Genomic DNA, 25,519 nt, shown 5'->3' on the forward strand with positions numbered 1-25,519 from the left:
ATTTAATCTTGTGTTAAGTAGGGCTGCCTATATTAAAACCTGTATTATCTGCAACCTTAGCATTCAGAATACCTGTTCACTGCTTCAAAGCCTTCAGATGTAAATTGGTACAAGTCTGAAAACCCCACTCTATTGGAGAATACCAAATCCTAAAGCAGTCTGAGGAATGTAGCAAAAATGAACTTCAGCATTGAAAGAATTCAGAATTCTGAAAGGCTGTGTTTTCAAATATTTTTAGGTTTTTTTCATGATGAACAGGTTCTTTGATTTCCCATGTCCGTGAATTATTAAAATCTTACTGTACTTGTTGCATTTTAACTGGCTTATTTGCTTGTCCTCTAAAGGAGAGATTCTCAGTTAACTGTTTCCTTGGGCCATTATTACATCTCTCAGTAAGTTCCCAGTTGCAGCAGAGGAGACAAAATACAGCAGAGAGATAAGAATATAATCTAAGAATATATTTTGGTGTGACAGCTGCAGGTGAAGTTTTGCTGTCATTTGAGTTGCAGTCACTTGTATAGAGTGTGACACAAATGAAGTACCATAGTACGTAATTTTTAATACCCTCAAACATGACTGACACAAAACTCAGATACTTGTCAAGTCACATCAAGCATCTTACATTTGTTTAAAAAAAGAACTACCACCAAACAAAATGAAATGTACAGCCCAACTCATATTCTAAAGAATTCGTTTGAGTCCGAGTTCTTCTTAGCTATGACTGGATAAAATACTTCAATCAGATGGCTACCTTAAGCATGCACAGTAGTCTTTCTTACTTTAATATGGCATTGAAAGAGCTTCAAGGTAAGCATGTGCTTCCATTGCCTTGCTCAAACACTCCATGAAAATGGACAGAACTCAATAGTTTCTCAAGGCTTAGGAAGAAAGAATCAGCTTGATCTGTTAAAATTTTTATAGCTTGAAGTAGTTCATGAATAGCCTGTTCAACAGGAGAACAAAGGCAGAATTATATATTGCGGTACTGATGATGATCTTTGGCTTTTCTTTGAATTTACTAGTTTCTAAAGAGTCTTTCTGAAGATTGTGTTTAAACTGAAAGGCATGCAGGTAGATATTACATCTGTTGAAAATAAAGCATTTTATCTTTGATCATGTTAAATGGAGGCTGCTGGGCTGTCTGGAACAAAAGTTATAATTCTCGCATCAGTGTTCACAAGGGGCACAGATACACTGAAGGTGCCAAGCCTGTGTGTCTGTGCTGGGATTGCCCAGCTTCCATAGGCTCGAGTTAGCTTGCATCTCTGTTTGGTACACATGTGCCTTGCTCGTAGATGTGTGGTTTCCTTTATAAAGTGATTTGAAACAGCTATTAAAAATTATGCTCTGTTATCTTAATTGCTGCACGCTGCAGATGTCCTGGGTTTAAAGCAAAAGGATGGTTGGTGCGTCTGTTGTGTTGAAGGGCTAGATATTTGCAGTATCTCCATACCTTATTTTCACTTGTAATAGTAGTCTGCGGGACAGTAACTTTGATCAGTGTACAGCAGTTTCAAGTGATGATATGGATATGTCAAACTAACTTAGAAATAGAAATGTAACAACATCACCATGCAGCCTATCTCTTATGTGAGTGAATGTGAAAATAAGCAGCCAGAAATTCCTAAAATGCTGCCAGACGCCTCAAAAGGAGCTTTCTCTGTCTTGATGTCCGGCTCTTGCTCTGTCCACTTCAGCAGGCTTTGAAGCTGCCTACAGTGTGAGAGAAAACCAGACTGTTCAAACACAGCGGTATTTCACATAACTAATACATTTCTTCAGACTGAAACGAAGTTTAGCCAACCACTTGAATTTACTCTCTGTGCTCAGCAGAAAGTCCTCCATGGGCTTTACTTGCCTGGGCCAGGGGAGGGGGTACCCGGCAGGAATGTGTGGAATTGGAGGGTGGAAAAAATATGCTGGTCAAGCAGCATATTGTCCTGTTCTGTGTAGTTATCTAAATGAAAGTGATTTCCCAGGGCATCTGGCTCTGCACATGATCTAGAACAAATAGCAGAGGATTAATTTTCATTTCAGAAGTGAAAGATTTAGCTATGTGTAGGGGAGATGCTGCGGGGGGGGGGGCGGGGGGGGGGGCTGCTGGGGTTAGCATTCCACTCTGCAAAGCACTTTCTGCTCAGAATTAGCATTCAGGCAATTAAATAGCTCAGCTGGCTGGGCAGGCTTAGCTCTCAGAGCACTCAGCAAAGGTATAGGGGAGGAAAACGAGTTAGAAACTTCCTTGCTTATCTACCTTAATCTGTATGTTGAGTTTCTGCAAAGTTCAGCATCTGTAATGCAAGCCTTGCAATTTGGACTTGGAATGTTGTCGATTAAATTCAGTAAAAAAGTAACATTAAGTTAGCCAAAGCAGTTGTAATTAAATGATTCTGTTTTTTAAGCAAGTGTTGATTTATTCTTTTAAGTAGTACATAATTAGTGTTCTTTTTTCCTCTTTCTCCTCCTCCCTCCCCCGGCCATGTAACATGGGAAACAAATGCTTATTTAAGTGTGATGTTTGACCTTTCATGATATTTATCAAAATAATAATCTCCAATTTATTTTCAAATCTTATTAAAACATTATTATAGTTAATACAGGGGAAATTGGCTGCTGCAAATACCTCAGACATGTTTTGATTTTCAGCCAAGCTTCTCAGTCACCTTTCCAGTAATAGTTTTCACTTATTTACATTTTGCTTGAAAAAGACAAGACTTTAGAAGAAAATCTTTAATATCCTTTATTTACAGCACAGTACATTTCTTAACTGCCTTTGGAGTATGTGTCACTCAGAAGCATGAACTTCTCAATTAGCAGTAATTGAATCCTGGGATTTTTTTTTAAGCTTGAGGAAAAACAGGTGGTTGTATTCTGTCTTTTTAGTATTTGTAACAGTTCATTTTGAGCTTCTGCTAAAGACCTAGTCTACTATCCAGAAATTTTGACAGATGTCTGCAGAAGTGGCTTGATTTAAATAAGGCATTTTAAAAGCATTTCTTCAAAAATACAAATATGTCTCTCTTTCAATAGAAAGTGGAGATAGGAAAGGAGGTTACTAAAACCAGCACATTAATGATTATTAAACAATCTCTACTGTGTGGTCCTGTCTCCTGCTGGCTTTCAAAGTACACAGGCAAATTGTAGTGCAAGGTGTGGATGGTTACACAGTTCATACTAAAATCTGTTTTCATAAATAGTGGCTATTACTTAGTCTTGTGCAAAATTATCTTATTCCTGTGCATCTCGACCATTACTTGTCAGCTGTAACCCAGAAACTGTCAAATGTCTATTCATTTGTCTTGTATTTTGGTTTAATTACTGAGCATTTACGTAACTTCACTTTTAACTTTTTGTTGAACAAATGAAAGTCCTTCAAAACATTTGTGGTGGTGTGTGTGTAACTCCTTTCTATTTCCCTGTGTTGTGAAAGACGAAGATGAGAGAGATTGACTCATTTTAATCTAAAGCTATTTCTGAGCATCTGAAAACACCACAGCTCTGTAAACTTTGCTTTATTTGTTTCTTCAGGAGTATTGCGTATCCATCGAGAACTTGGAGCATGGCTATGAGCAATGTCAGTGACTCTGTGGTTCTGAGCAATGGCAGCATCTTGTCAAATGCTACTGGCCCAGGTATCGTTGCAGCTAATGACGGAGATGTCACGGTCCAGCAACTCCCATCCAAGGAAACACCAAGAACAAAAGCAAGTCCAAATGGCTGCCTGCAACTTAATGGTACAATCAAGCCATCCTTTCTGCCTTTAGACAACCAAAGAACTCAGCAGATGTTGTCGCAATGCTGCCACCCTTGTCCATACCATCATTCTTTAAGTAGCCATAATAACAAGCAAGAATGTCATTCAATGGTTGGCAGCTCAGCACCATCTCCTCCTGTGACTTCGTGCTGCATGCAGCCACATACTGAGTATTCAGCATCTATTTGCCAAAAACACACCCCCATATATCAGCCTGCGTGCTGTCTTCAGCCCTCCCCATCCTTCTGCCTTCACCATCAGTGGCCTGACCATTTTCAGCATCAGCCTGTGCAGCAACATATAGCCAGGATAAGGTAAGCAGATTGCATTATTTGTTAGTTCTTGGTATGGGTAACTTTTTCCATAACTATTTCATTTTCTTACAAAAGCAGATGATCTAAAAGAAAGATGAACCAAATTTCTTCCCCAGTGTTTTTACAAGTTAGTCTTTGATGCATTACCAACACTTTTTTTTTTTTTCAGAAGACACCAAATCAGGAAACTAGTTTTACTGGGCTGCATGAATATTCCTGAAGTGAATTAGTTCTTTCTGGGGAAAAAAAAAAGCTGTTTCTTCTTCTTGGGGATTGTTTGGAAGCTAATTAACTTTTCTACAAGACACAGTGTACAGCTATATTGTGTGTAACAAACCAATACAGAGATAGCTAAGAAAACACTGAAAGAACTGGTATGTCTGCATAGTCTAATCAAAACCCATATTTCCTCAAAAAGATGTGTTGAAAAATACTTTCAACAATTCTATTCGTAAGTGTACTGGATGGTTTTTCTTTGTCAGGTCAGCTGGTTCAGTGAGTTGCCCCCATGTCTTTTCAGTGTATGTATCTGCTAAATTTCAAAGTTGTGCTTGGATTGAGAAATTTTGGATTGCTTCAGGTTTTAATCCTTTCTATCCTCCACTTCATATGAACTTGCCTCTTTGTTAATTTTGGAGTTACAGTGACAGTAGTACCAGCTACGAGGAACAACAATCACAAGGAAAATCTTCTACAGCCTGCTGGTCCTGGGCAAAATCAGTCAGTCCAAGAGGCAGTTTCTAAAAATAAAATTCCCTGTTGCAGTAAGACACTTCTAAGCTTTTATGGAAGGTTATTTTTTTTCCTGAGTTGCAGTTGGGCCAAACTGGATGAATTTTTTCACTGGGGTAATAAAAGCTACCCTTCTCCCTGTTGTCCAACATCTGTATCCTTGCTTGAAAACTTGGAGCTACAAGTATTTCTCGGTCAGTTATAATGATTTTGTCTTGATGAAATGTATGAACTAATTTTAAACTTATGAGAATATCAGACTGGGACAAATATGTAATGTGGAAAAAGTCAAAGTGAAAAAAGCTTTTTTCCTTAAGGTGAAAGCAGATGAAAAGAAGAATAATACAAAGTGCAAATCAGCTTTCCCCTGCCAGTTATTCCTCTTACAAATGGAAAAAACCTTAGTTGTTGGAACTGCTTATAATCAGACATATTTTTTCTACCCCAAATTTGTTTAAATGTTAAGTAAAGATGAAAACTTTTATGTAATTTTTGTATGCAAAGGTACGCAGGAGGCTGAACCGTTACAGAATCAGTCAGTCATACTTTTCAAACCGTCAGAATGGGTACACTAATTAACTGTTTTTCTCCCTGTGCAGCAAGACTATTAAACTTCATCTGTATTCCATAGTCTTGAGGAAGAGAACAAATGTGATCCATAATCTGGGTTTCTGTTCTTAGTCTAGAAAAAAAGAACAGTGAAAAGTTCTTCCAGATATGGTAAAATATTATTTTCCATAGCACTTCACAAATATAAAGACTTTGTTTGAACTGCTGTGGTTGGGATCTTGAGCCAAGATGCTTTTTTCATCTTGCACTTCCTCACCATGGTGTGCATGTGTACATAAATGTACATCAATAATGATTTATGATAAATGTTTGTCTTGCTGTTAGCAGTCAAAATAAGGATACAATTTGACGTTTAGAGCACCTGTACTTACCTACTCAACTATATGTGTTGGCATATTCTACATAACCCTATCAAGTGATTACTGTTTCATTTCTGTACTTGCTTCTAGCTCAGACAACTGAATTTTCTCAGTGAAAAGGTACTTGCAATATGCCTTATAGGTCAGCAAATCAAATGAGTCCATCTTCTAAAAGCTACCTAGCTTCTGGTTGCTGTTACCTGTTCTTTTAGCTCTAAACATGTCGTAAATAGGACTCGGGTCCCATGCTGTACTGGGGAAGCTGGACTTCTTGTATGCATTTTAAGTCCTTAAACTGACCGTGGCTGCATTAATGGACAGTGTGTACGTCTGACTATCACCTGTGTTATTAGCATGGAACCAAAGACTTTTTTTCCCTCTCAACACTCTACAAGGTGTGTCTAAATGTAATCGTCTCCTGGTGTGTTGTGAATCTAGTTTATCACACTGACAGGCCGTTGTCAATGAAGACATGTTGATAGGTGGTAAAAAACAGGGAGCAACTGGATGCAGCCTTGCAGGTGGATGGATACATGCTCAGGAAGAAACAAACTGTCTCATTGATAGTTTCTTTGCAGTGCTAAAGAGAACAGGTGATAAATGTGTATTCATTTTTTACATGCTCATATTACTTTCTGTACACAGAAGAGTAACACTTAGGTGTGTGATATTTTTACATGATCTTTGTTCCATACTCTAATTTTATTACATTTTGAGCCTATCATCTGCACAACAGCGTCTTCTACAGATATTTTTCTTACAAGGCTAATTGGAAATCATCCAGCTTTATAACACGTGCATGTTTTAACATGGTTATTTAAAATGCAGGTTCACATACTATATATCAGTTATATTTAGTGTGTAGTCAAACTAGCTTTCATTTTGGTTCTTTGTATTTTTAAAAAAATGCATTCAAATATTGTTAATTTTAAGATGGGGGAAAAGATGTGATTAGATAGAGGGGGACGAACACATTTTGCAAACTGTATCGCTAATGCTTTTACAGCTCTAGGCAGGTAACCAATTGTTTCAGCTCGACAGGTTTTGTCAGGTTTTGAAGCCCAAGGCTTAACGTCTGTTGGTGACCTAATATTAAAGGAATGTGGCTCTGGTATATCATTGTAGATTGGAGTGTATAAAGAAGAAGGATTGAAATAATGCCATGCTTGTCCTATCCTCTTAAAACTGGCTGGATCTGGAATTTTGTAGTGTGTTCAGCTTTGAAGTTTAAACTAAATTACATGGAAATGTCATCTATACACCATAACTTGAATGTCTGGGCAACTGGTAATTCTTTTAGATTGGTGAAAAACGCTTGTAGCATAAGAGAAAATATTTTTAGTGGTTGCCGATTTACAATGTGATTGTGGCAAAAAATTATAATGTAAAAGTAGGTAAAATAGGTCCACTGTTGGTGATAATGATTGTGATGATTTTTAGATATTTTTCTAAGGTTGGAAGATCTTGAGCAAAGTTGGGTTTTTTGTGTGAGTTTGTGCACATATTTAAGATGTAGTTCATTCAAACATGTTCATACCTCTTTTTTTTTTTTTTTTTAGTGGGCATAATATCTTGACCACACAAACACTCCCTGGGAAATTCCAGCTGTCTTTCCCATATCAGAGTGCAATTGTCCAGGGACTTGATTTGCTTTTTGACAAACAGTTTCTGAACTTACCTGTTTGGAGCATGGTATGATTAGTTCTTCTTTTCAGGTACTATTGGAAGATTTTTTTCCTACCCTGGGCCTTTGGAGGACTCATGTTGTAGTAACTGTTATTGTCTGAATGCACTTACGTATCTCAAGAAGCCTGTGGGGTTTAGAGCCACTGGAATGTTACTGCCCCTCCTTTACTGCCATCTGCTTCTGTAATCATCAGCAACCTTCACTGAGTAGACAGTAGAAATGAGGAAGAACCACCAAGTAAGGCTGTTAATCTGCAGTAGTGGAAGAAGCATGAAGACTGATGCTTGACAACTGGAAACACTGAGTTAGGAGTCACTGGGGAAGAGTAAAACTATGCAGCCCAGCAGCATGTTTAGTGGGATGAAAGGAGGATAAAATAAATTATGAAGTGTTGCATATTCTAGCAGAACTAAACACTACAGTAAAGAAATGTAAAGCCAGAAAACTCTTAAAATCATTCCTGGTATTTTTCAATATCTATTATTTATATGGGAATGTATGCATGTAAATAGGAGCAAAAGAGGAAGAGGGTGGTGAGGCACTGGAACAGGTAGCCCAGGGAGGTTGTGGATGCCCCATCCTTGGAAATGTTCAAGGCCAGGTTGGATGGGGCTTTGAGCAGCCTGGTCTAGTGGAAGGTGTTCCTGCCCATGCTGGGGGTGTTGGAACTAGATGATCTTTAAGGTCCCTTCCAACCCAAACCATTCTATGATTCTGTGATTATTCAGTAAGTCGTCTCAGGGTTGTGGAAAGCATGGGGTAACAGTTCTGTGCATGCCTGTTGTCTCTGCGACCAAAGTGAATTGCTTCTCTCAGACTCGTATGTGAACTTTTTCATGGGAAAACACCATTTAAAAGCCTCCTGTATCCTTGCTAATCCTTGCTAATCTTGCTGCCAACTCTTTTGGAATCTCTCTTTGGGGATACAGTTCAGAAAACGTAGATGTATGGACTTGGACTGATGGTACTGCTGATAAGGAAACTGCTCCAAACTGCTGGTGCGTGTAGTGCTTGAACTTCTGCAACATTGAACGACTACACTCCTACAAATACTCTCTGCTTGGAGCAGACCTGCTCTATATCACCCACCATTATTTACATTTCAAGACTACACTGCTAATGCTTTTGGCTGAAGCAGATAAGTAAAGAGAACTCTGAAAAGCATCTGAATTATCTCTGGTAAAAAGACAATAAAAGGACACGTGGGATGATCCCTCTATGATCATGCAGTCATCTAAAGCTAGAATATGAAAATAAAACCAGTTTAAAGCCTCACAGAATTATTACTTTGGTTAAAATTAAAGTGTTTGGGATATATGTAAATCGCTCCTCATCCCTCACCAGCCTGGTTTGGAGGTTTTTGCTCCCAAAGCTTGCTTAGTTTGAATGGCTGGATTCAAATTTTTCACTTGCAAGACCAATTTACATTCCAAGCAAGGCGAAAAACGTAGTACTGGTAAAGCATTAATATCTTCAGGCTTACTGTACATCTTCCTTTCAGGTAGATTTAAGCCTGCTTTTGAACTGTTTCAGCATTGCAGGTTTATGTTATGGTTCTGGGATTCTGAGTTCTGCTGTATTTCAGAGAGTTCTGTGCCACACACACTGTTGAAACAGTATTGCAGATATATGTCAATACTTATACTTTAATACTTTAAAAAGGAGATCTAAAAAAATGAAAAATCTGTGAAGTGAGGATAGAATGTTATAGCTGCCTCTTACCCATTTTGTTTTCCTTCTAGTTACTTGGCATAAAGATTAGATCCAGAAAGAAATAAAAAGCTCTTGTTTTTTCAAAAAGCAAGGGATTGTTTGCCAAATACCAATCTTAATAACAAGACTTTGTTATGAAACAGCTCCCTGCTTGATTCCAGGAAAAGGATAATTGTTATCTAGTACATTCTGCATGGCTTGTAGAGCTGATTATACATATACATGTGTATAGAGTATTTTCAAATATTCTCATTTCAGCAACATTAACTGTTCAGAAGAACTCCTACCTGGAGTTTTTTAAACAAAGTATTTTCCATCCATCTAAATATTTTCTGGTTTGAAAATTGTTGGCTTCTGCTGTATTTAATGCATTCAAAGATTCTTTTGTTTTCACTTTTTATATAAAGTGTGCACTGATGTCTTCTGTACAATACATATGATTGTACTGTGTTAATAGATTAATAAAAGAGACTCCCCCTAGGAAGATTAAAAATGGATATCTTTAAAAAAAAAATAAAAATCCTGTAGGTCATATTTTCAAAGGTTGTTTCTGAACCTTTTTGTCAACCTTCAGCAACTAAAAGGCAGAAGTTGTTACCATCATTTCATGCAGTGTTCAGGATGTTACAAATATCTTGAGTTGTGCTCAAGTTGAGTTTCTGCATGTTGGTAATTTGTATGGAAATAATAAGAATTCTGGTGCTATTCTCATTTAAGCTACTTTCTCCATGCTAAAATAGGAATTCTTTATCCAATGGTTTTCCAGACTGAAGGGGCTGGAGGCGCATGGGAACCACAAAATAGATGCTGCCTTTTGTGTAGCAGCATTAACAGGCCAGTGACATACTTGGGGATTTTAATGTAGTTGAGGAAGGGAAAGGAAATGTGTAGCAGTCTCATGCATCCTTCTTAATCTGAGTCCAAATGTGGGATTCTCTGTTGTGCATGTGTGGAGGAAGAGCTCTCCCTGTGACCAAACAAATGAACTGGTTCTTTTTCTTTCTCAGAAAAAAACCTTCATGGCGGTCAATAATTTGAGCTGTGCTCTCGCATTTTTGCTCATTTTTATTTTTAGTCTTACATTATCCCTTAAGTGTAGTACCATAAGAGGTTTCTATCTGGTTTTATTAATTCATTACTGTTCCTGTGATAATTATTGTGCATTGTTGGCTATGCAAACAACATGCTGCACTTTCTGTGAGTCTTGCACAGAGCTGAAAGCAAAGGGCTGACATGCAGAGACCAGAATACAAATAAAAAACACCATTTATAATTCAGTGGCTGACCAAATTAAAAATAACATGCCTAGAAAAATATTAAGTGCACTTAAAAAAACAAACCTCATTCATTAGGCAGTCCAAGGGATTTTTGCAGACTTTTAATTGTTTTAATTAAGCATTGCTGTTTGTCGAGACTTAGATTGCTTTGAAGCAAGCATTTTTGCAATAGGAAAAAGGGACTTGGAAGGTTCCTGCTCTGGTCTGAGTGCAGCTGAGTACCAACCTGGCCATATTTTGACCTTTAGTCTCTGCGACTTATAAACTCCAGGTTCTGTGTGTGGTTGAAGATGAATTTCCTGTGCCCTGTATCCCTCACCTCTCCTTGAACAACAGAAGAGCTAGTACTTAACTAGCAATCTGCTGGGCCTTTGAACTGCAGTCTTCAGAAGACACAAAACTGATAGTGTGAGGGAAATGGTAAAAAACATGGGTCCTTTCTTTTGTGCTAAATTGACTGGAAAACCAGCATCAGCTGTGTTCATTCTCAGAAAGGACTAATCGGTGTGTTTTTTGAGATGACTTTTAAAACTGAGCATTTACATGCAAGTACTTAGAAAAAAAAGGGGGGGGAACAGCCAAAACTGTGGCAGTGTGTTGGAATGTTTTGACCATGTATAGTTCTCATGCACTTTTAATAGTAGGTTGTGATAAGGTTCAAATGTGAAACGACAACACTAGACAACAAAGAGCAAAAGTCTAAACTAAAAGTGGCAATGACCTGATTTTTAGCCCTCTTAAAGAGATGGGATTTGAAAGATTTGGGTATTCCTACTTAAAAGTTTTCAGTCTTACTTATGATCAAGGGAAAGTGCAGAATGAGGAACACCGACTTTGGAAAGCTCTTTGTAAGTTGCGGTAGTTGTCTCTGTCTTTAGCTCCTTCCAGAATCACTTGTCCTTCCTCCCTGGTGATATTTCAATGTTGTCTTCATCTCCTAGTAAGTGATAATTGATGTGCATGCTTTTAAGTAGTCAGTGGTGCTAGAACAGTAAAAACAAAAAAAAAAAAAACCCGAACATAATGCAAGAGGGAGATACAGAGGGTGCCTGAGCAATTTAGCATTAATTTTGCAACACTAAGATTGCTATGAGAGTTCTACCAAGGATATCTGCTGAATAAAAAAAAAAAATCTCTTAAAGCCTTGACTATCAATGCAAAATAGAAATGAGATGGTACCACTAACAGATCAGTAAAGGTAAGGGAAGTTACAGGTAGAAATCCCAATTGTATTTCAGAAAGCCTGGCCCCTCTTTGAAAATTAGGAGTTTTTTAATAAAATCATAAATAGTTGAGTGTACAGGACTAGAAAAGCTTGCATGCATCACTTCTCCCACTTTTCCAGTATTATCTGTGATGTTAATGGGATACTGTCCACAAAATTGTTCTGTTACATTTCCAGTTTGTAGGATGTTTTAGTTTGTTCAATCAAATGGGTGAATGTTTGCTGTGTAACTTTATGCTGAACAGTTCTGATTGTATTAAATCTATTTTATAGTCTGTTTAATCTTGCAGTGCTTTTGGGGGGGTCTTAGCTACAATACTGAAAACCTTTAAATGTTCAGTAAATATTCCCTTTTTTGCATGTTTCTTACTGAGCAAACAAAACTAATTTAATCTCGGGAGGTACAAAAGGTGATGTCGCATTACATATGTACAGTATTTCATCTCTGTCAGCATAAGCTACAGAGCCTTCTTTATGTAATTGCTTATAAAATCCTTTTAACTCTTTTAATTGTGTGGAATATATGCTTGTTTCATATCATCGAAAAATTACGACATCCGAAGTGACTAGATTCACAGACGTTGGAACAGCAGCTCAACACCAAAATGTATGTTTGAAGTGAAATACTTCACTAAATATAGAACAAAATTGCTTAAGTAACAGTATTTTCATTCACTGCAAGAAATTAAATATGTAGAAAGAAAAAACCTAGTGTTTGTCCCCATAATCAGTCTAATAATTTGGAGAAATTGTAAGGGCTTGTAGTCTATCTTCAAAAAAGGCTCTCTGGTCAAAGGAGGTTTTCTGAGAGCAAAAATGAACCCCCTGGTGACTTACATTCACAAATCTACATCTGCACAGGAAGGAAGACTGAAGCATGTACCAGTTGAAGCATGATATATGACAGCCTGAAGTCTCCCTACTCCAGAGTCAAACTTACATATGCTTAAGCACATGGATTTCAGTCTTTGTGGAGAAATACCTTGATAAAAATAGGTGCTCTTGTACATCTCTTTCATTCTCTTTGGTACCATGGGATGGAGTTTTTCTTGTGTGTATGTTGTGATTTCTTGGATCATGTTAATTTCCTGTCTGTCAGAGAAATACAAGATGTGACCATGACCTTGCATTGCTCCATTCAACTGGGAAGTGTAATAAAAACAGCTTTGAAATAAAATATTTCTAAGGAAGGAGCTTTTTGCCAGTAAAAATGCTGAAAACTACTCTAGTCATCATTTAAATCCCAGAACATATCTATTAATTTCACTGTAATTACCAAGAAAAGAAAAAAGACTAATGGTTTTAGACTTGCAAAGGATCTTGAAATAATATTAGTCTGCTCCAAATTAACTGTTGGCTTGTTTTCAAATAGTGATTCATGGTGGTATTTTACTAAGCCTTTTTTATTGTCTTGAATAGTTCAGAACTTTTGTTTAACTTGCCAAGCAGTGCTATATGTGGTCCTGCCCTTAGTGCTTCAGAAGTTAAAGGAATATATATAGCTTCAGTTAAACCTTTTGAAGAAGAATATACTTTAAATTATGTATAAACTTTGCCATTTAAAGCTGGGACAATCCAGTTTAAATATGTTTGATGGCAGTTTTCTTATTGACAGTTTGAGAACTGTGTTTAGAAGTGGCAACACTCATTGGAGAAAAGTTTAGGGAAAGAAGAATATTAGAAAAATGTTTGAAGGGTGTATATTACTTGGCTCCTTCATGCACTGTCAGATTTTCTTACAGAGAAAGATTATTTACTTCCTATTCAAGACAAGTGAACTAAGTAGATGCTATTAAGGAAAAGAGCCAGGTTTCCTAGTAGTTGGTAATATATAGTCAGTTATTGAAGTTGAAAGAGGGAAGGCATTAGAAGTCAGTATTGCAAAAATGAGTTTCTAAGGAACCTTAAACTGAAGACTTTGTAAGTAAATCCTGGGCACCTGCATGTATATCATCCATATGGAGCAGCAAGTAGAAGAGGTTGGGAAAAACTACAAACCCCAAACCTTGGAGATGTTTATAGGAGCATTTCAATTTCAAGTCATCTGTATGTTTATACATTTATAGCAGTTTTAATTTTAATGTATAATGAATCATACAGGAGTAGAACAGAGTAGACTATTTCAGTTGGAAGGGACCTACAATGATCGTTTAGTCCAACTGCCTGACCACTTCAGGGCTGACCAAGTTAAAGCATGTTGTTAAGGTCATTGCCCAAAAGCCTCTTAAACACTTGACAGCCTTGGGACATAAACCACCTCTTTAGGAAGCCTGTTTCAGTGTTTGACCACCCTCTTGGTAAAGAAATGCTTCCTAATGTCCAGTCTGAACCTCCCCTGGCACAGCTTTGAACCATTCCCATCAGTGGGTACCAGGGAGAAGAGCTCAGCACCTCCCTCTCCCCTTCCCCTCCTCAGGCAGCTGTAGAGAGCAATGACGTCACCCCTCAGCATCCTTTTCTCCGCACTAGACAAGCCCAAAATCCTCAGCTGCTCTTCATAGGACATTCCTTCCAGCCCTGATGCTAAACTTACCAAAATAACTTTCAAATGAAAATACTTACGTATAGGATGTCAATATGATTTCATTGACCTTTTCCCATCTCTGTTGACTTGATGGAAACGTTTTCCTGTTGTGTGTTGGCATGAGCCAGAAGTTCGTGACTGGGAGATGTCAAAACTACCTGTTACTTTTTCAAGGTAGCTTAATAAAGTTTAATATTGATTTTGTAGCGGAAAGCAAGCAAGCAAAACTTTGGCTTAGTTAAGTACATAGGAGTCTGGTTTTATCCAGTGTACATGCTGTAGGTCAGTAAAGCATACGCTTTTAAGCTAAATTTAAATCAGATAGACCAAGGATCACTTGGACAGTTTATTTTATTATTAGTAACACCTTCCTTACAATTGCTTTCCTTGCAGGAGGGCAATGTTATTTCCTCATACTTGCTGTGACCATAGAGCAGATCCTCAGTTGGAAATGAAGAGGTAGGTAAGAATACAACAAGAGCAGACAAGAACCTTTATAAAGCTTGATATCTCAACTATAAAGATGTGAGTTGACATCTATAATACAGTTGCCAAATAGCATATTGATTTTTGGTCTCTCTACTACAAAGACTTTCATTTTGCTTAATTTTATGCAAAAGAATAGTCTTAGTAGAAATAATTAGTAAGTATAAGGTAAAGTAAAGCTGCAACACTGAGATTTCACACTTATTAATAGGATAAAATAGCAGTTAGTTTCAGATCATCTCACCCTGATAATCTAGAGAAAAAAATCTTTTTGGATTGTTCCTTGACATTTTATGTGGGAGAGAACAAGAAAATTCTTTGCATTTTTCTTGCTTTCAGTAAAACCTTAAAAAAGCAACTTATCAGAAAACTGAATTATTTGTCATCTTTACAACAGCCTTCTGCTGCTTCCTTTATAGATATAAATAAGTAAAGCTAAGTGCAGACAAATAAAATAAACATACATGTTTAAAAAAAAAACATCTAGAGAGTATTTGTGATTAGAATCAAGGAAAAATCTACACATGACAGCAAAAAATTAAATTGGGAGGCTTGCAAAAAGCTTTTTGGCAACTTAATCTGTTGCATTTGTTGTCTGAGTGGTTGTAGTGATTGTTAAAATGATAAAGCACATAGGTGTTATATCCAATATAGCAGCAAAAGCTAGCTGTATATTTAAGAGCAATTTAAATTGTTCTCATGGGTCAATGACATTCTGAAAACACAAGGGTTTTCTTCCTCTGCAGGGATCTAGTTTGTATTGTATGTTCTAATGGAATATGTAAAATATGATGCATATCTCGTTCTATCCTGTGGGGATTTAGCTTATCCTTGAGTGTAATAATGACAAAAAGCTATGTTTCATCGATTCTTGTAACCAGATCTACCAACAAAGGGAATACTTTTCCTCTGGCAAAGTAAAAGCATTGGGGTTAAACATCTCATAGTCTTTGGACAGGGGAGTCTTTATATTGATTATTTTTGTTTGTTTTTCAGTACGTACAACTATTTATTCTAACTTAACATTTTTGATTCAAGTGAATCTTTAAGTGAAAAGCAAGAGTGCAAAATTAGTTTTTCTGCTATTGGCCTTTTAATGATATCCTTTTTCTAGCAGTATGTTTAGGCACCTGTGGTATACAAGGTGCTTTAAAAAGAAGATATAGTTTGTGTCCTAAAGAGTACAGTATTTCACAAATATGCTATGTGTTTTTATGGATGTGATGTTATCTGTATCAAGAGAAGTAATACATCCCTCTTACGAATACTTTCATGAGGAAAGTAGAATTAAGATTATGCAAGACTGTCAGTGTTTGTCCATACTGCCAGAAGCTGAAGATGTTGCCGATCTACTGCAATGTCTACAATGTTCATTTACTCCGGATCCTATTTTGTTAGAGCAGTTGTCATGATTGCTTCTGCTGCTGCGTCATCTGCAGTACTGTTAGTGATTGCTTTACATCCTTGTGACAACTACTTTATGATAAATAGCTGTAAGCTATGCATTTATTTTCAAAATTTTGTGCAGCTCATCACCAAAATGAAGGAGACCAGCCACCTGACCAGTTAGTTTTCTTTGAATGATTGTTTGGAAAGTTGAGCTTTTCCTAATCTGTCAAGTTTCTGTCAGTGACCATTTCTGTGCTACACTTGTGCCCAGCTTTGAGCCCTGAAATTATGGTTGGCTGTCACTGTCATATTCAAATGTCGCTGAGTGTGGACCTTAACTGGATTTGCTAAGGGATGGCATTTATCAGCAGTCAGTACTTTTTCATCTGAGACCAGTTCATGCAATGAAGTAGGAAAAGCGATTGCAAAGACTGATGTGTCTCTTTTTGAGATGCTTCTAGTCCAGTCAGCTGGGGGTTCATAATAAACTGTTTGATGGCAGGTAATGGTATGAAGAAGAGTGGTGCTTCCTTAATTAGTGCCGGTTCCAGCTGGGAGATGGTACCTCTCAACCAATGGTGGAAGCTGGTTCAGCTGCAGCAAAGCACCAGAATTGGCTGGATATTGCTGCTAGGAGTGCAGCTTTCTGCTTCTCTTAGCTGCTGTCTACCAGGAATGAAACAGAGGAGAAGCACCTGTACTGACAGTTACGGATTTATCCGTGTTGCTATTAGTTGTTTCCTTACACCTTAGAATAGGGTGCAACAATCCCAGGCAGTGCCTCTGTGCTGCCCCATGTCAGGGTGGTAGCCCCACAGGCATTAATTTTAACTCGAAGTCTAACTGGTTTGTTGTTCTTCCAAGGAAAAAAGGAGAAGAGCCCTTCTGCATCCGAGCTTCAGTCTCTACATCTGCACAGTGTGAAATAGAAATTATTTGCATTTAAGTGGCGCGAAATAAATTGGAAAGCAAATGTTTAGCCAGGGCAATATCCAGAATTATAATATGAATTTAAAATGTTTTAGGAAGGTATTGTTTGGATAAGTTAGTACAAACATATATTTTGGAATGTGTTGATGCTTTTTAACTGTTTGTTGTTTTTTTTTTTAAGTTATTACCAACGTAGGCAGGAATGTTCCTGTTCAAAATCATATTAGTATCTCTTTCAACCTTTTAGGTTATTGATAGCTGCTAACACTTTTTTAAAATGCTGGTTGCTCTGCAACAGGTAGAAGACTCTTCAAAATATGCTTCAAAACACAGCCTGTTTTGCTAATTTTCTATTTCATGGCTACCTTCTGCAGGATTTCTTGCATCCACTCAGGAAGCAGCTAGCATTGATTCCTTGTGGTGTGAGGCAAAGGGGGTTACTTAAATTGATACCTTTCTCACCTTTGTGAAGAAAGACTGCAAAAGAATGTCTTGGAATATCTAGATACTTTTATTGTTCTCTGTCATGTTCAGGTTTGTATTGCCCTGAAATGCATGAGGTTAATGAAACAAATATACTGCAAAAGCAGTAAACCATCCATAATTTTATTGTTAAGTGTTAAATTCATTTGGAACAGTCCCATGCTGAGGAACACGTTTGTGAAACATTGCTTTGTGCCATGTAATGTCCAGGTGACATGAAGGTTATAGAACTAGATTTAATAATACTTAACAATTTCCAAAAGCTTGTTTTCCATTGTGAGTCTTGAAATTAGGACCAAAGCCCCCTCTCTGCTTATACCCATGCCAGTCTATTAACTTTCATGAGAAAACTCATTCAGTGTTGTAACTGAAAGGGAACTTTGGCTTCATTGAGAACCTGAAGGCAGAATGTGGCCAAGTGGCATGGCATGTTGCCTTTCAGGAAGCTAGAGCACCAGTTGTCATCTTTCTCAGATAGAAAAATATGTAAAGCAATAAGAATTTTTTTGTATCTGTGAACTGCCCCTATTCAAGTTGGTATGTACACAAAGGCACAAATGTTTTCTGTTACTTCACTGTTCGAAATATAGGTAAAATGCTGAGGTTAAGTGCTTATTTAGGCTGGAGAGGTGAATATTAGAGCTGTAATAGAACAGTTCAAACCGGTGCCCTGATCCATCCTCTGGATACTCTTGTTATTTCCTACAGTAAACTTTCAGATATAGCAGCACTTTTTAAAAACATCATTCCTTTTCACCATGTTGCACAAAAGGATGCTGGTTAACCAAATACATTTCTTGTTGAGAAATGTCTGGGGTTTTTAACCAATCTATTTATCTTTTCTTTATGTAGTTCCTAATTGTGTGATGCTCAGTCTAAACTTGCCATTAGGGAAGGACAGGGTGAAGCAAAGCATCTGTTGCATAGGGACAGAGACTTGCAGTAAATGGTCATAGAATAGGGCTTGTCCTTTTCTTCCCCCTTCCCTTCTCCCCCCCTTGGTGCATAGTATGTATTAGATTTTAATCAGTGGCTGTAATATGTGTAATAACTGGGTCATGCTAGTCCTGTCACAAACAACTGTGATTGTCACTTTCTGCTATCAGACTTGTGAGAACTGAGTACAGAGGTTATTTAATACACAGATCAACTTGGCTTTTGTCCCAGCAAAATAATGGAATTCACCATTTCTTTCTCATGAAAACTGATGAGGATTTTTTTTCTGTCTAGTCTTTTTCGGAGGTTAGTAATGTTACTTAAACTGGCTAACTCAAAGTATAATACTTCAAAAATTAGATACAGCATCATTAGTTAAGTGGGAAAGATCTGGTTTTGCCATGCATTTCTGTATTTTAGTGCATAACTAAAGAATTTTTTGGGCATAGTTTTCAGGGATAACTTTTCCTATTGACTGATATAATAGAGTCATCACAACAGCTGCAAGGGATTGGTTACACTGCTGGAATTCACCCGGGTGCACACAGGTTTTTTTAATGCATGCTTTTTGAAACAAAACAGTTTGATAGCAGGTGTGACCTTTAACCCTTCCTAACTTTGAAGAACTTAATCATCATCATTTGTTCAGCACTGAATATATTTTGCAGGTGGAGGAAACAGAGGGAAATGTAGTTTGGTTTTGATGGGAAAGGGGGAGGATGAGGAATGGTGTTGATATTTTTACCCCTTTTGTTTGAAACAAATTGGGCAAAGTTAATTTTTGAAAATTCTATCTAAAACAGATTTTATGTTCTGTTGAGAAAAACTGTTTTGCCATATAGTTACAGAGATGTAATTGAAAGATAGAGTAAATCTTGAAGAGAGAAATTTAAAATGTGTCCATCTACTAAGATTTTGTATGTAGAAGGGGCTGGGAGAGCTGTGGAAAGAGTGAATATACAAGAAGATATACTGAGAAGGTGCCTGCCTCGTCCCCAGAGGAGGATAACCCCAGAGGGTTATCAATTACACATTGGTCCTTCACAATAAATGTTTGTCTTGCTGGCTTTTTGAGGACCTCAAATGAGGTTCTGTACCTCACTGAGCAAACCCTTGTATTTGGGGGGAGTGCACAGTGGTGTGGACATGGCTGTCTGGACGAACCAGCTAACCCTTTATAGAGTCGTGGAGATCATGGTAATGGTCGTACAGCGTGGTGTATGATGATGTGGACAGCAGTGCTGCAGCCCGTGCAGAGGAAAACATTGCCTTTATGGGACTGAATTCTCAACTAAAGCACCTGCTTGTTTTTTCAACCTTGTAGATTAACTTTGGTGTAAAAGTGGGTACTAAAATTGACAGAGTCCGAGGATACGGAAGGCAATTTTATCTGCCAACATAAACTGGAATAGTCATATAAACATTTATACAAGTCAGCATGATTACAAAGCTTGTACTAGTTATTGTCCTTGGATGGCTGTTGATTGTGCCAAATAGTTGTATGGTATTGTTGCTTGTGGTACGGTCCGTTATGACATGGATGAAAATGGGACTCACTTTCACAAGTGACTGAGGACATATGGAAATGCAGATCTCTACAAATAAAAGCTAGAAATTCATGTTTTAATCACCATATTAACAGTAAATATGTCTGTATATATTTCTCCCTAATCTGTAAACACAAGAGCGTATGCTGCAATTACAAATTACAATTACAGCGCTCTGTTTTGGTGCTGAATTAGTCCATGAAAGGGCTTGTCTGTTCGAGCGTTTCTCTTAATACAGAAGTTTCATGAGTTCTGACTTAAGTAAATAGTTTCTTACTGTCCAGCCTAGGCTTAGCTGAGAAAAGTTGGTTTTGTGGTTGAGGCTGTAGATAGGATGGCAAGCAGTCCCCTGAGCCTGCCACAGCTTCTTTTCAGCATGAGGCAACTTACTGTTGCAAAATCATTTCAGAACTCAGTTTATTTGGGTTTCTGTACATTTTGGCTGCTGACAAGTCTGTTGTTCTTGTAGTGGCACCAGAGGTTTTTGGTATCAGTTGTGAAATTGAGTATGCTCGACACCTCTGAAAGTCAGATTTGTGCATCTGGGACTACAGTCTGAAGGTTGGTGACATTTCATGGATTTGATCTTAATTTTTGTGGCTGTATTTAACAGAAAATCCTTGTCTCTGCATTTCCTTGATCCTTGAGTTACTGCAACTGCAGATTGGTTATTTGCTCCTCCTTTTCCCCAGCTTCCTCATGGCTGCAGGGAGCAATTTTTACTACTATGTACTACCTATGGGCATGTCCCAGTTACCAACTCTACTGCTTCGTTGGGTTGGAGCATTTCCAGACAGTGAATTACAGCTGCTAGAAATTTGCTTTTATACAAGTCTTATTTTTTACAACAGTTAAATTAAAATGGATTTATATTTCTCGAGGAAATAAATATAATAGCTTTATATTTCTTGATGGAATGTTCCATCATAGTTATATTTATGTGCTATATTGCTTGAGACGCACCATGAATGAAGATGAAGAGTAAAAGAGGGCTTAGCATCAGTGTTTAGCTTTCCTAGCTTAATTTGTTCTTCCATCCTCTCTGCCGAGGAAAGGGACAATAGGAATGGTCACGTTGATATTACTCTACACTGTCAATTACATTTTCATCACCCTTTTGCTATCATGTTAGTTAGCAGTGCGTAGAATATATATCTGAAGTGGCCCGTTGGTACATTAAGAGCTGGTTTGCATTGGATTATGCTCTTTGTTTGGTGTGACAGTGTTGTGAGTCAGAGGCTCAGCTTTATGTGGATTATTTCCCCTTTACCTTTACAGTCACTCAAGAGTTAGAAATAGATGCAGTCTAAGCAGTACCCACACCTAGTGTGGGCATGGTTGCAGCTACCTTGAGATGATTCTGCCAGAATGTTTTGGTTCCCCTGGACTAGAATTTCAGCCGAATGTGTTGAATCTTATGCTTCGAAGGACACCAGATCTTATTCCTGAGGACCAAGTTAAGCTTCAAACTTTTGTGAAAATCTTTGAGGAATCTGAAGTTTGAACTGTTTATCTGGTGGTGTGAAAGCATACAAATCTACTCGTTTGGAGACCTCAATGTAGAAATACTAAGTGATCTGTTTTATATAAGGAGCTGTTTCTTAATTTATTGTTTTCTATACCTTTTTAAAGAAGTAATATTAAATGTGCCCTTGGTGGTAAAAGAAGTCTGCAACTTAACTGAAGCCATAGTATGGTTACATCTTCGGAGTGATCGTATGTCACGTTCACAGACAGGAAGTTCTTGAAAGGACTTGCGGATTCTTCATGGGAATTTTTTTTAAAGTGAAATTCATGTGAAATTTACGGATCCAGTAGCGAACAAAATGAAGTGCTTGCTGAACAGTGGTAGATAAGAATAATCTGCATTCGGGTTTGCTATCTCCTCATCAAAGTAATATTGTTTATATTAGATTTTTAATAAATAACAAAAACTTGCATAGAAAAGTTAATTTGTATAGGTACGTTTTGTCGTTCTGTTTCCTGTATTATAGCAAGACAGAATTTATGGCCAAAGTAATCCTTTGTAATAGAATTACGAAGGACAATTAAGAAAGCTTGTGAATTGCAATGTCAGAACATGGTGTTTTGGTTGTCTGTTCCCATCATATACAAACTTTATCGTGATGTTCAATGGTACTGAATTTTTATCATGTTGGTTTATTTGGTCTCTTGTTGAAAACTGGAAAAGCCTCTGGAATAGTAATCCCAAAAATCAGCTGCATAAAATTCCTTTTGAAAACCCAGCTGTCTTTGTAGCTGTAATTATTCTCTGAATTACTTGTTTGCAAAGACTCAATTGAATATGATTGTATGCCTTTTAAAATAATTCATATTCTAAATTATCTGATTTTTATGATTTATTTGCTTTTCCATGTGTGGGAAGAATTAAACAAATTGGCATGTGCTTGTATATTTCATATATTTTCAATTACTCTCTTTTTCCCTCCTTCCAGGCCAGCCAGACCATTCAGGCTACCAAAAAGGTAAGGTGTAATACTGTCACGTGAGGTTTGCAGAATCATAAAGGCAGTAGATGAGGTGATAGCAAAGCTGTTATTCCCCACATAGTGCAAGAGGAAGGAATGTTCAAGGAAAATAGTAGGCAAATTCAAGCAGATTTTAAAAGAAAAATGTATTTCTTTATGCAGTGGGTGGTGAATTTCTGGAACTGCCATAGGAGATTGTGGAGGCAGATAGCATCAGCAAGTTCAAACAACGTTCAGAAGACTTTTTCTGTAATGGGTCCCTAAATAAACACTCAAAGGGAGGAGTCAGGGACAAGCTCTTTAACATCCCTAATCACACATCTGTGAATCCTGGGGGAGCAGGAAGGGGATAGACCACAGAAAGTGGCCAAACTCATGTGCTCTATTTATGGAGAGACAAGTAGTCCCTCCGTAAACACTGGGACAGAATTCTAAAATCTATGCAGATTTCCACGTTCCTTGTTTTCAAATATTTGATGGCATTTTTTGTTACTATCTGTGCCATTCTCTTTTTTTTTTTTTTTATGTACGCTATCTGCACAAGCATAAAAACTCTGTGACTCGGTACCTTTTTGATTAAGGGTTATTCTGAGAAGTGGCTTGGTAGTATCATCAATACTGATGAAATAACCCGACAGAAAAATTCAGAAAATGTCACCGTAATGATCTTTTCTTCTTCATAAAACCAGAAACCCCATGCAGTCAGGAACACTAGGTTTGGACTGTATATGCTCTGAAGAATGGCAGGGTCATAGAAAACAACAGAGCAACTTATCTAAAACTGTTAGTGCATCAGTAATAGCAACAAGAAACCATCTCAAGTGAAAATACATTAAAAATATAATCCACCTTTAGGTTTTGCTTTCAGTAAAGAGCAGGCCTCTTTGCTAAGTATCTGGTTTGAGTTGCATAAATCTGTTTGTTAATTATGAATTCAGTCACGCAAATGTCTGTTGCTCATAGTGACCTCTTTATGATACGGAAACTATATGTGGTATGTTTCTATCTCTTTATATGAGACTAGGTAGTGGTTTAACCTGAGTATGTCTCCATATAAGTGCTGAATTGGGAAGTTTAACACTATCCACGTGTTATGCTGTAGCTTAAAACGGGAAGGAAAAGTAAACACTATCTTTTTTACCTTCTTTTGAAGAAAGCATCTGAGGTCTTAGATTACCTTGGGGCAAATTGCTTGAAACCAATCTTTTAGTGGTGCTAAATGGGTGAGATAAATAATGATTTAATTACTTCACTGTATCTCCTAAGCATTTTTAATTATTTAAAACATGAAAAAAAAACCCAACCCCAAACCTTTTTCAGGTGTTTGAAAAACATCAGGAGAAAATAAATTAATAAAAACTATAAGGCAGCTTAAAGTAGTGTTACCATTCTAACAACTAGATTGAAATCAGGGGGTGAAATTGCATAAAAAAGAGATTTTAGTCAGTGTCATAGTTATTGAGAATTCATTATTCAGTGCTTGAATAGTTTGGAGAAAAAAAATAAATGTGATAATGTGTCAGTGTAGCTGTATGTCCAGCTCATTGCACAACCGTTGTTTTAATTAGGCACCAAAAAGCAGGAGGTGTTATCCTGATTTAGAAAGGTAAGAAAGGATGTGCTTAGTGCTAAGGATGTCCTTTCTGAATGTGGTTCCTTGAGTGAGGAATTGATTTAAGCATTTTTCTCTTGGACTCAGACTTTTTCAGGCAAGTGGTGATTTATGCAGCATCTAAGTCAGGGCAGTGGCTTACTTCTCACAGAGAAAATAAAAAGTAACTAAACTCATGGCTTTTTAATGGGTGAAAAATAAAGTAACGGTCATCTGTTTAGCCATGTACAGTGGCTTGGGATTGAGGCTGGCTGTAGGCAACTTGGTTGGAGCCAGAGCCCTCAGCAGCACCAAATGATGCTCAGACAAGTAAAATCAAAATATAGTGTGGTTAGTCGTTTTTGATGTTTTAGCCCAGGTCAGCTTTGCTTATCTGAATTTCAGTATGTGATACAAGAAACAGGACAAATTTGCAGGTGTAAACAAGCACTTACTGTTTTTTTTCTGTATGGGGCTTACTAGCATGTTAAACACTTCACCTAGGACATAGGGGTTTTTACAGCTAGTGACTGAAGCATTTAACCAATTTAAGAGCTGCTCAGCTGAGAATGGAAGTGTAGAGACAACATGTCAAAGCAGTAAATCTGGCAGTAGTGATGAATAGGAAAATAAATCTTTTGGGTATAATTTTTATGACTTCAGAGCAAATGTCTATAATAGTCAATCTAGCTTGGTGTTTATGAAAACATTTAGTCCTATAAATAGGAAAATTCTATTAGGTCATTTACTTCCCTTCTACTTTGTACAACTGCTCATCTGACAAGCTGCCCCTTTGTGATTCACTTTAATAAAAACTTAAACTTCAGATTGCTTTTCAAGCTTTCGCTAATTAACCTCTTGTGTAAGAATGTAAGAATTATTCCACGTTTACCTAATGGGAGATTGAGATACACCTAGGGCTTTGGCCTTCCTTGCTCCTTCAAGCTGTACTTAGACCCTTAGACCATACCTCTTTCCACATGCTATGGAAATTCAGCAATAAATTTGCTCACTGCCGTTGAGTTTACAGTTAGAAAACTGGGAAATTGTTGCAGGAATGAGGAGCTGGGCATTACCTCCCTTCTTAGCAATGGGACAGAAAATTTCTGTAGAGCCGATAATTGAACTGTGATTAGATAATGAGTTGCTCTGAAACTGAAAAAGAACCCTAATCTTTTAAGACAGTAGAAATAAGTAAAGGAGTGCTCTGCTATAAACCTTAATGTTATGTTGCATGTAAGTTGAGGAGGAAATAAGAGTATAGATCTTCTTAATCAATATTTAGTGTGTACAGAGACTATCGGTATAGAATAATTCATAGCCTATAATTATTTTTCTAATGCCTTTTAAATTTTATGGGACTTTCTGTACTCTCTTTGCTCCCAAGATTAGACAATGTTGCCCTTGAAACATAAATTCTATGAATTCAAGTCTTTACTGTAAGAAAAATTATTAATAAATAAAGATTTCTGGGTTTCATTTTATTTTCTGATACTTTTCTGTCAATTTAACA

At 37.3% G+C, this 25,519-nt stretch overlaps 1 protein-coding gene across 5 annotated transcripts in view; it reads left to right on the forward strand.

The window, feature by feature from the left end:
• The window catches only part of DISP1 (dispatched RND transporter family member 1), a 93,359-nt gene that overhangs the window by 53,881 nt on the left and 13,959 nt on the right, over window positions 1–25,519 (forward strand). For all 5 annotated transcript variants that reach the window (XM_049833437.1, XM_049833436.1, XM_049833438.1 and 2 more), the window contains exons 2-3: window positions 3,529–4,068; window positions 22,383–22,412. In XM_049833437.1, coding sequence (XP_049689394.1) covers window positions 3,560–4,068; window positions 22,383–22,412 — 539 coding nt within the window. In that variant the 5' untranslated portion in view covers window positions 3,529–3,559. The remainder of the gene's footprint in view (window positions 1–3,528; window positions 4,069–22,382; window positions 22,413–25,519) is intronic.

The sequence above is a fragment of the Accipiter gentilis genome, chromosome 30, assembly GCF_929443795.1.
Source record: "Accipiter gentilis chromosome 30, bAccGen1.1, whole genome shotgun sequence".
Lineage (NCBI taxonomy): Eukaryota > Metazoa > Chordata > Aves > Accipitriformes > Accipitridae > Astur > Astur gentilis.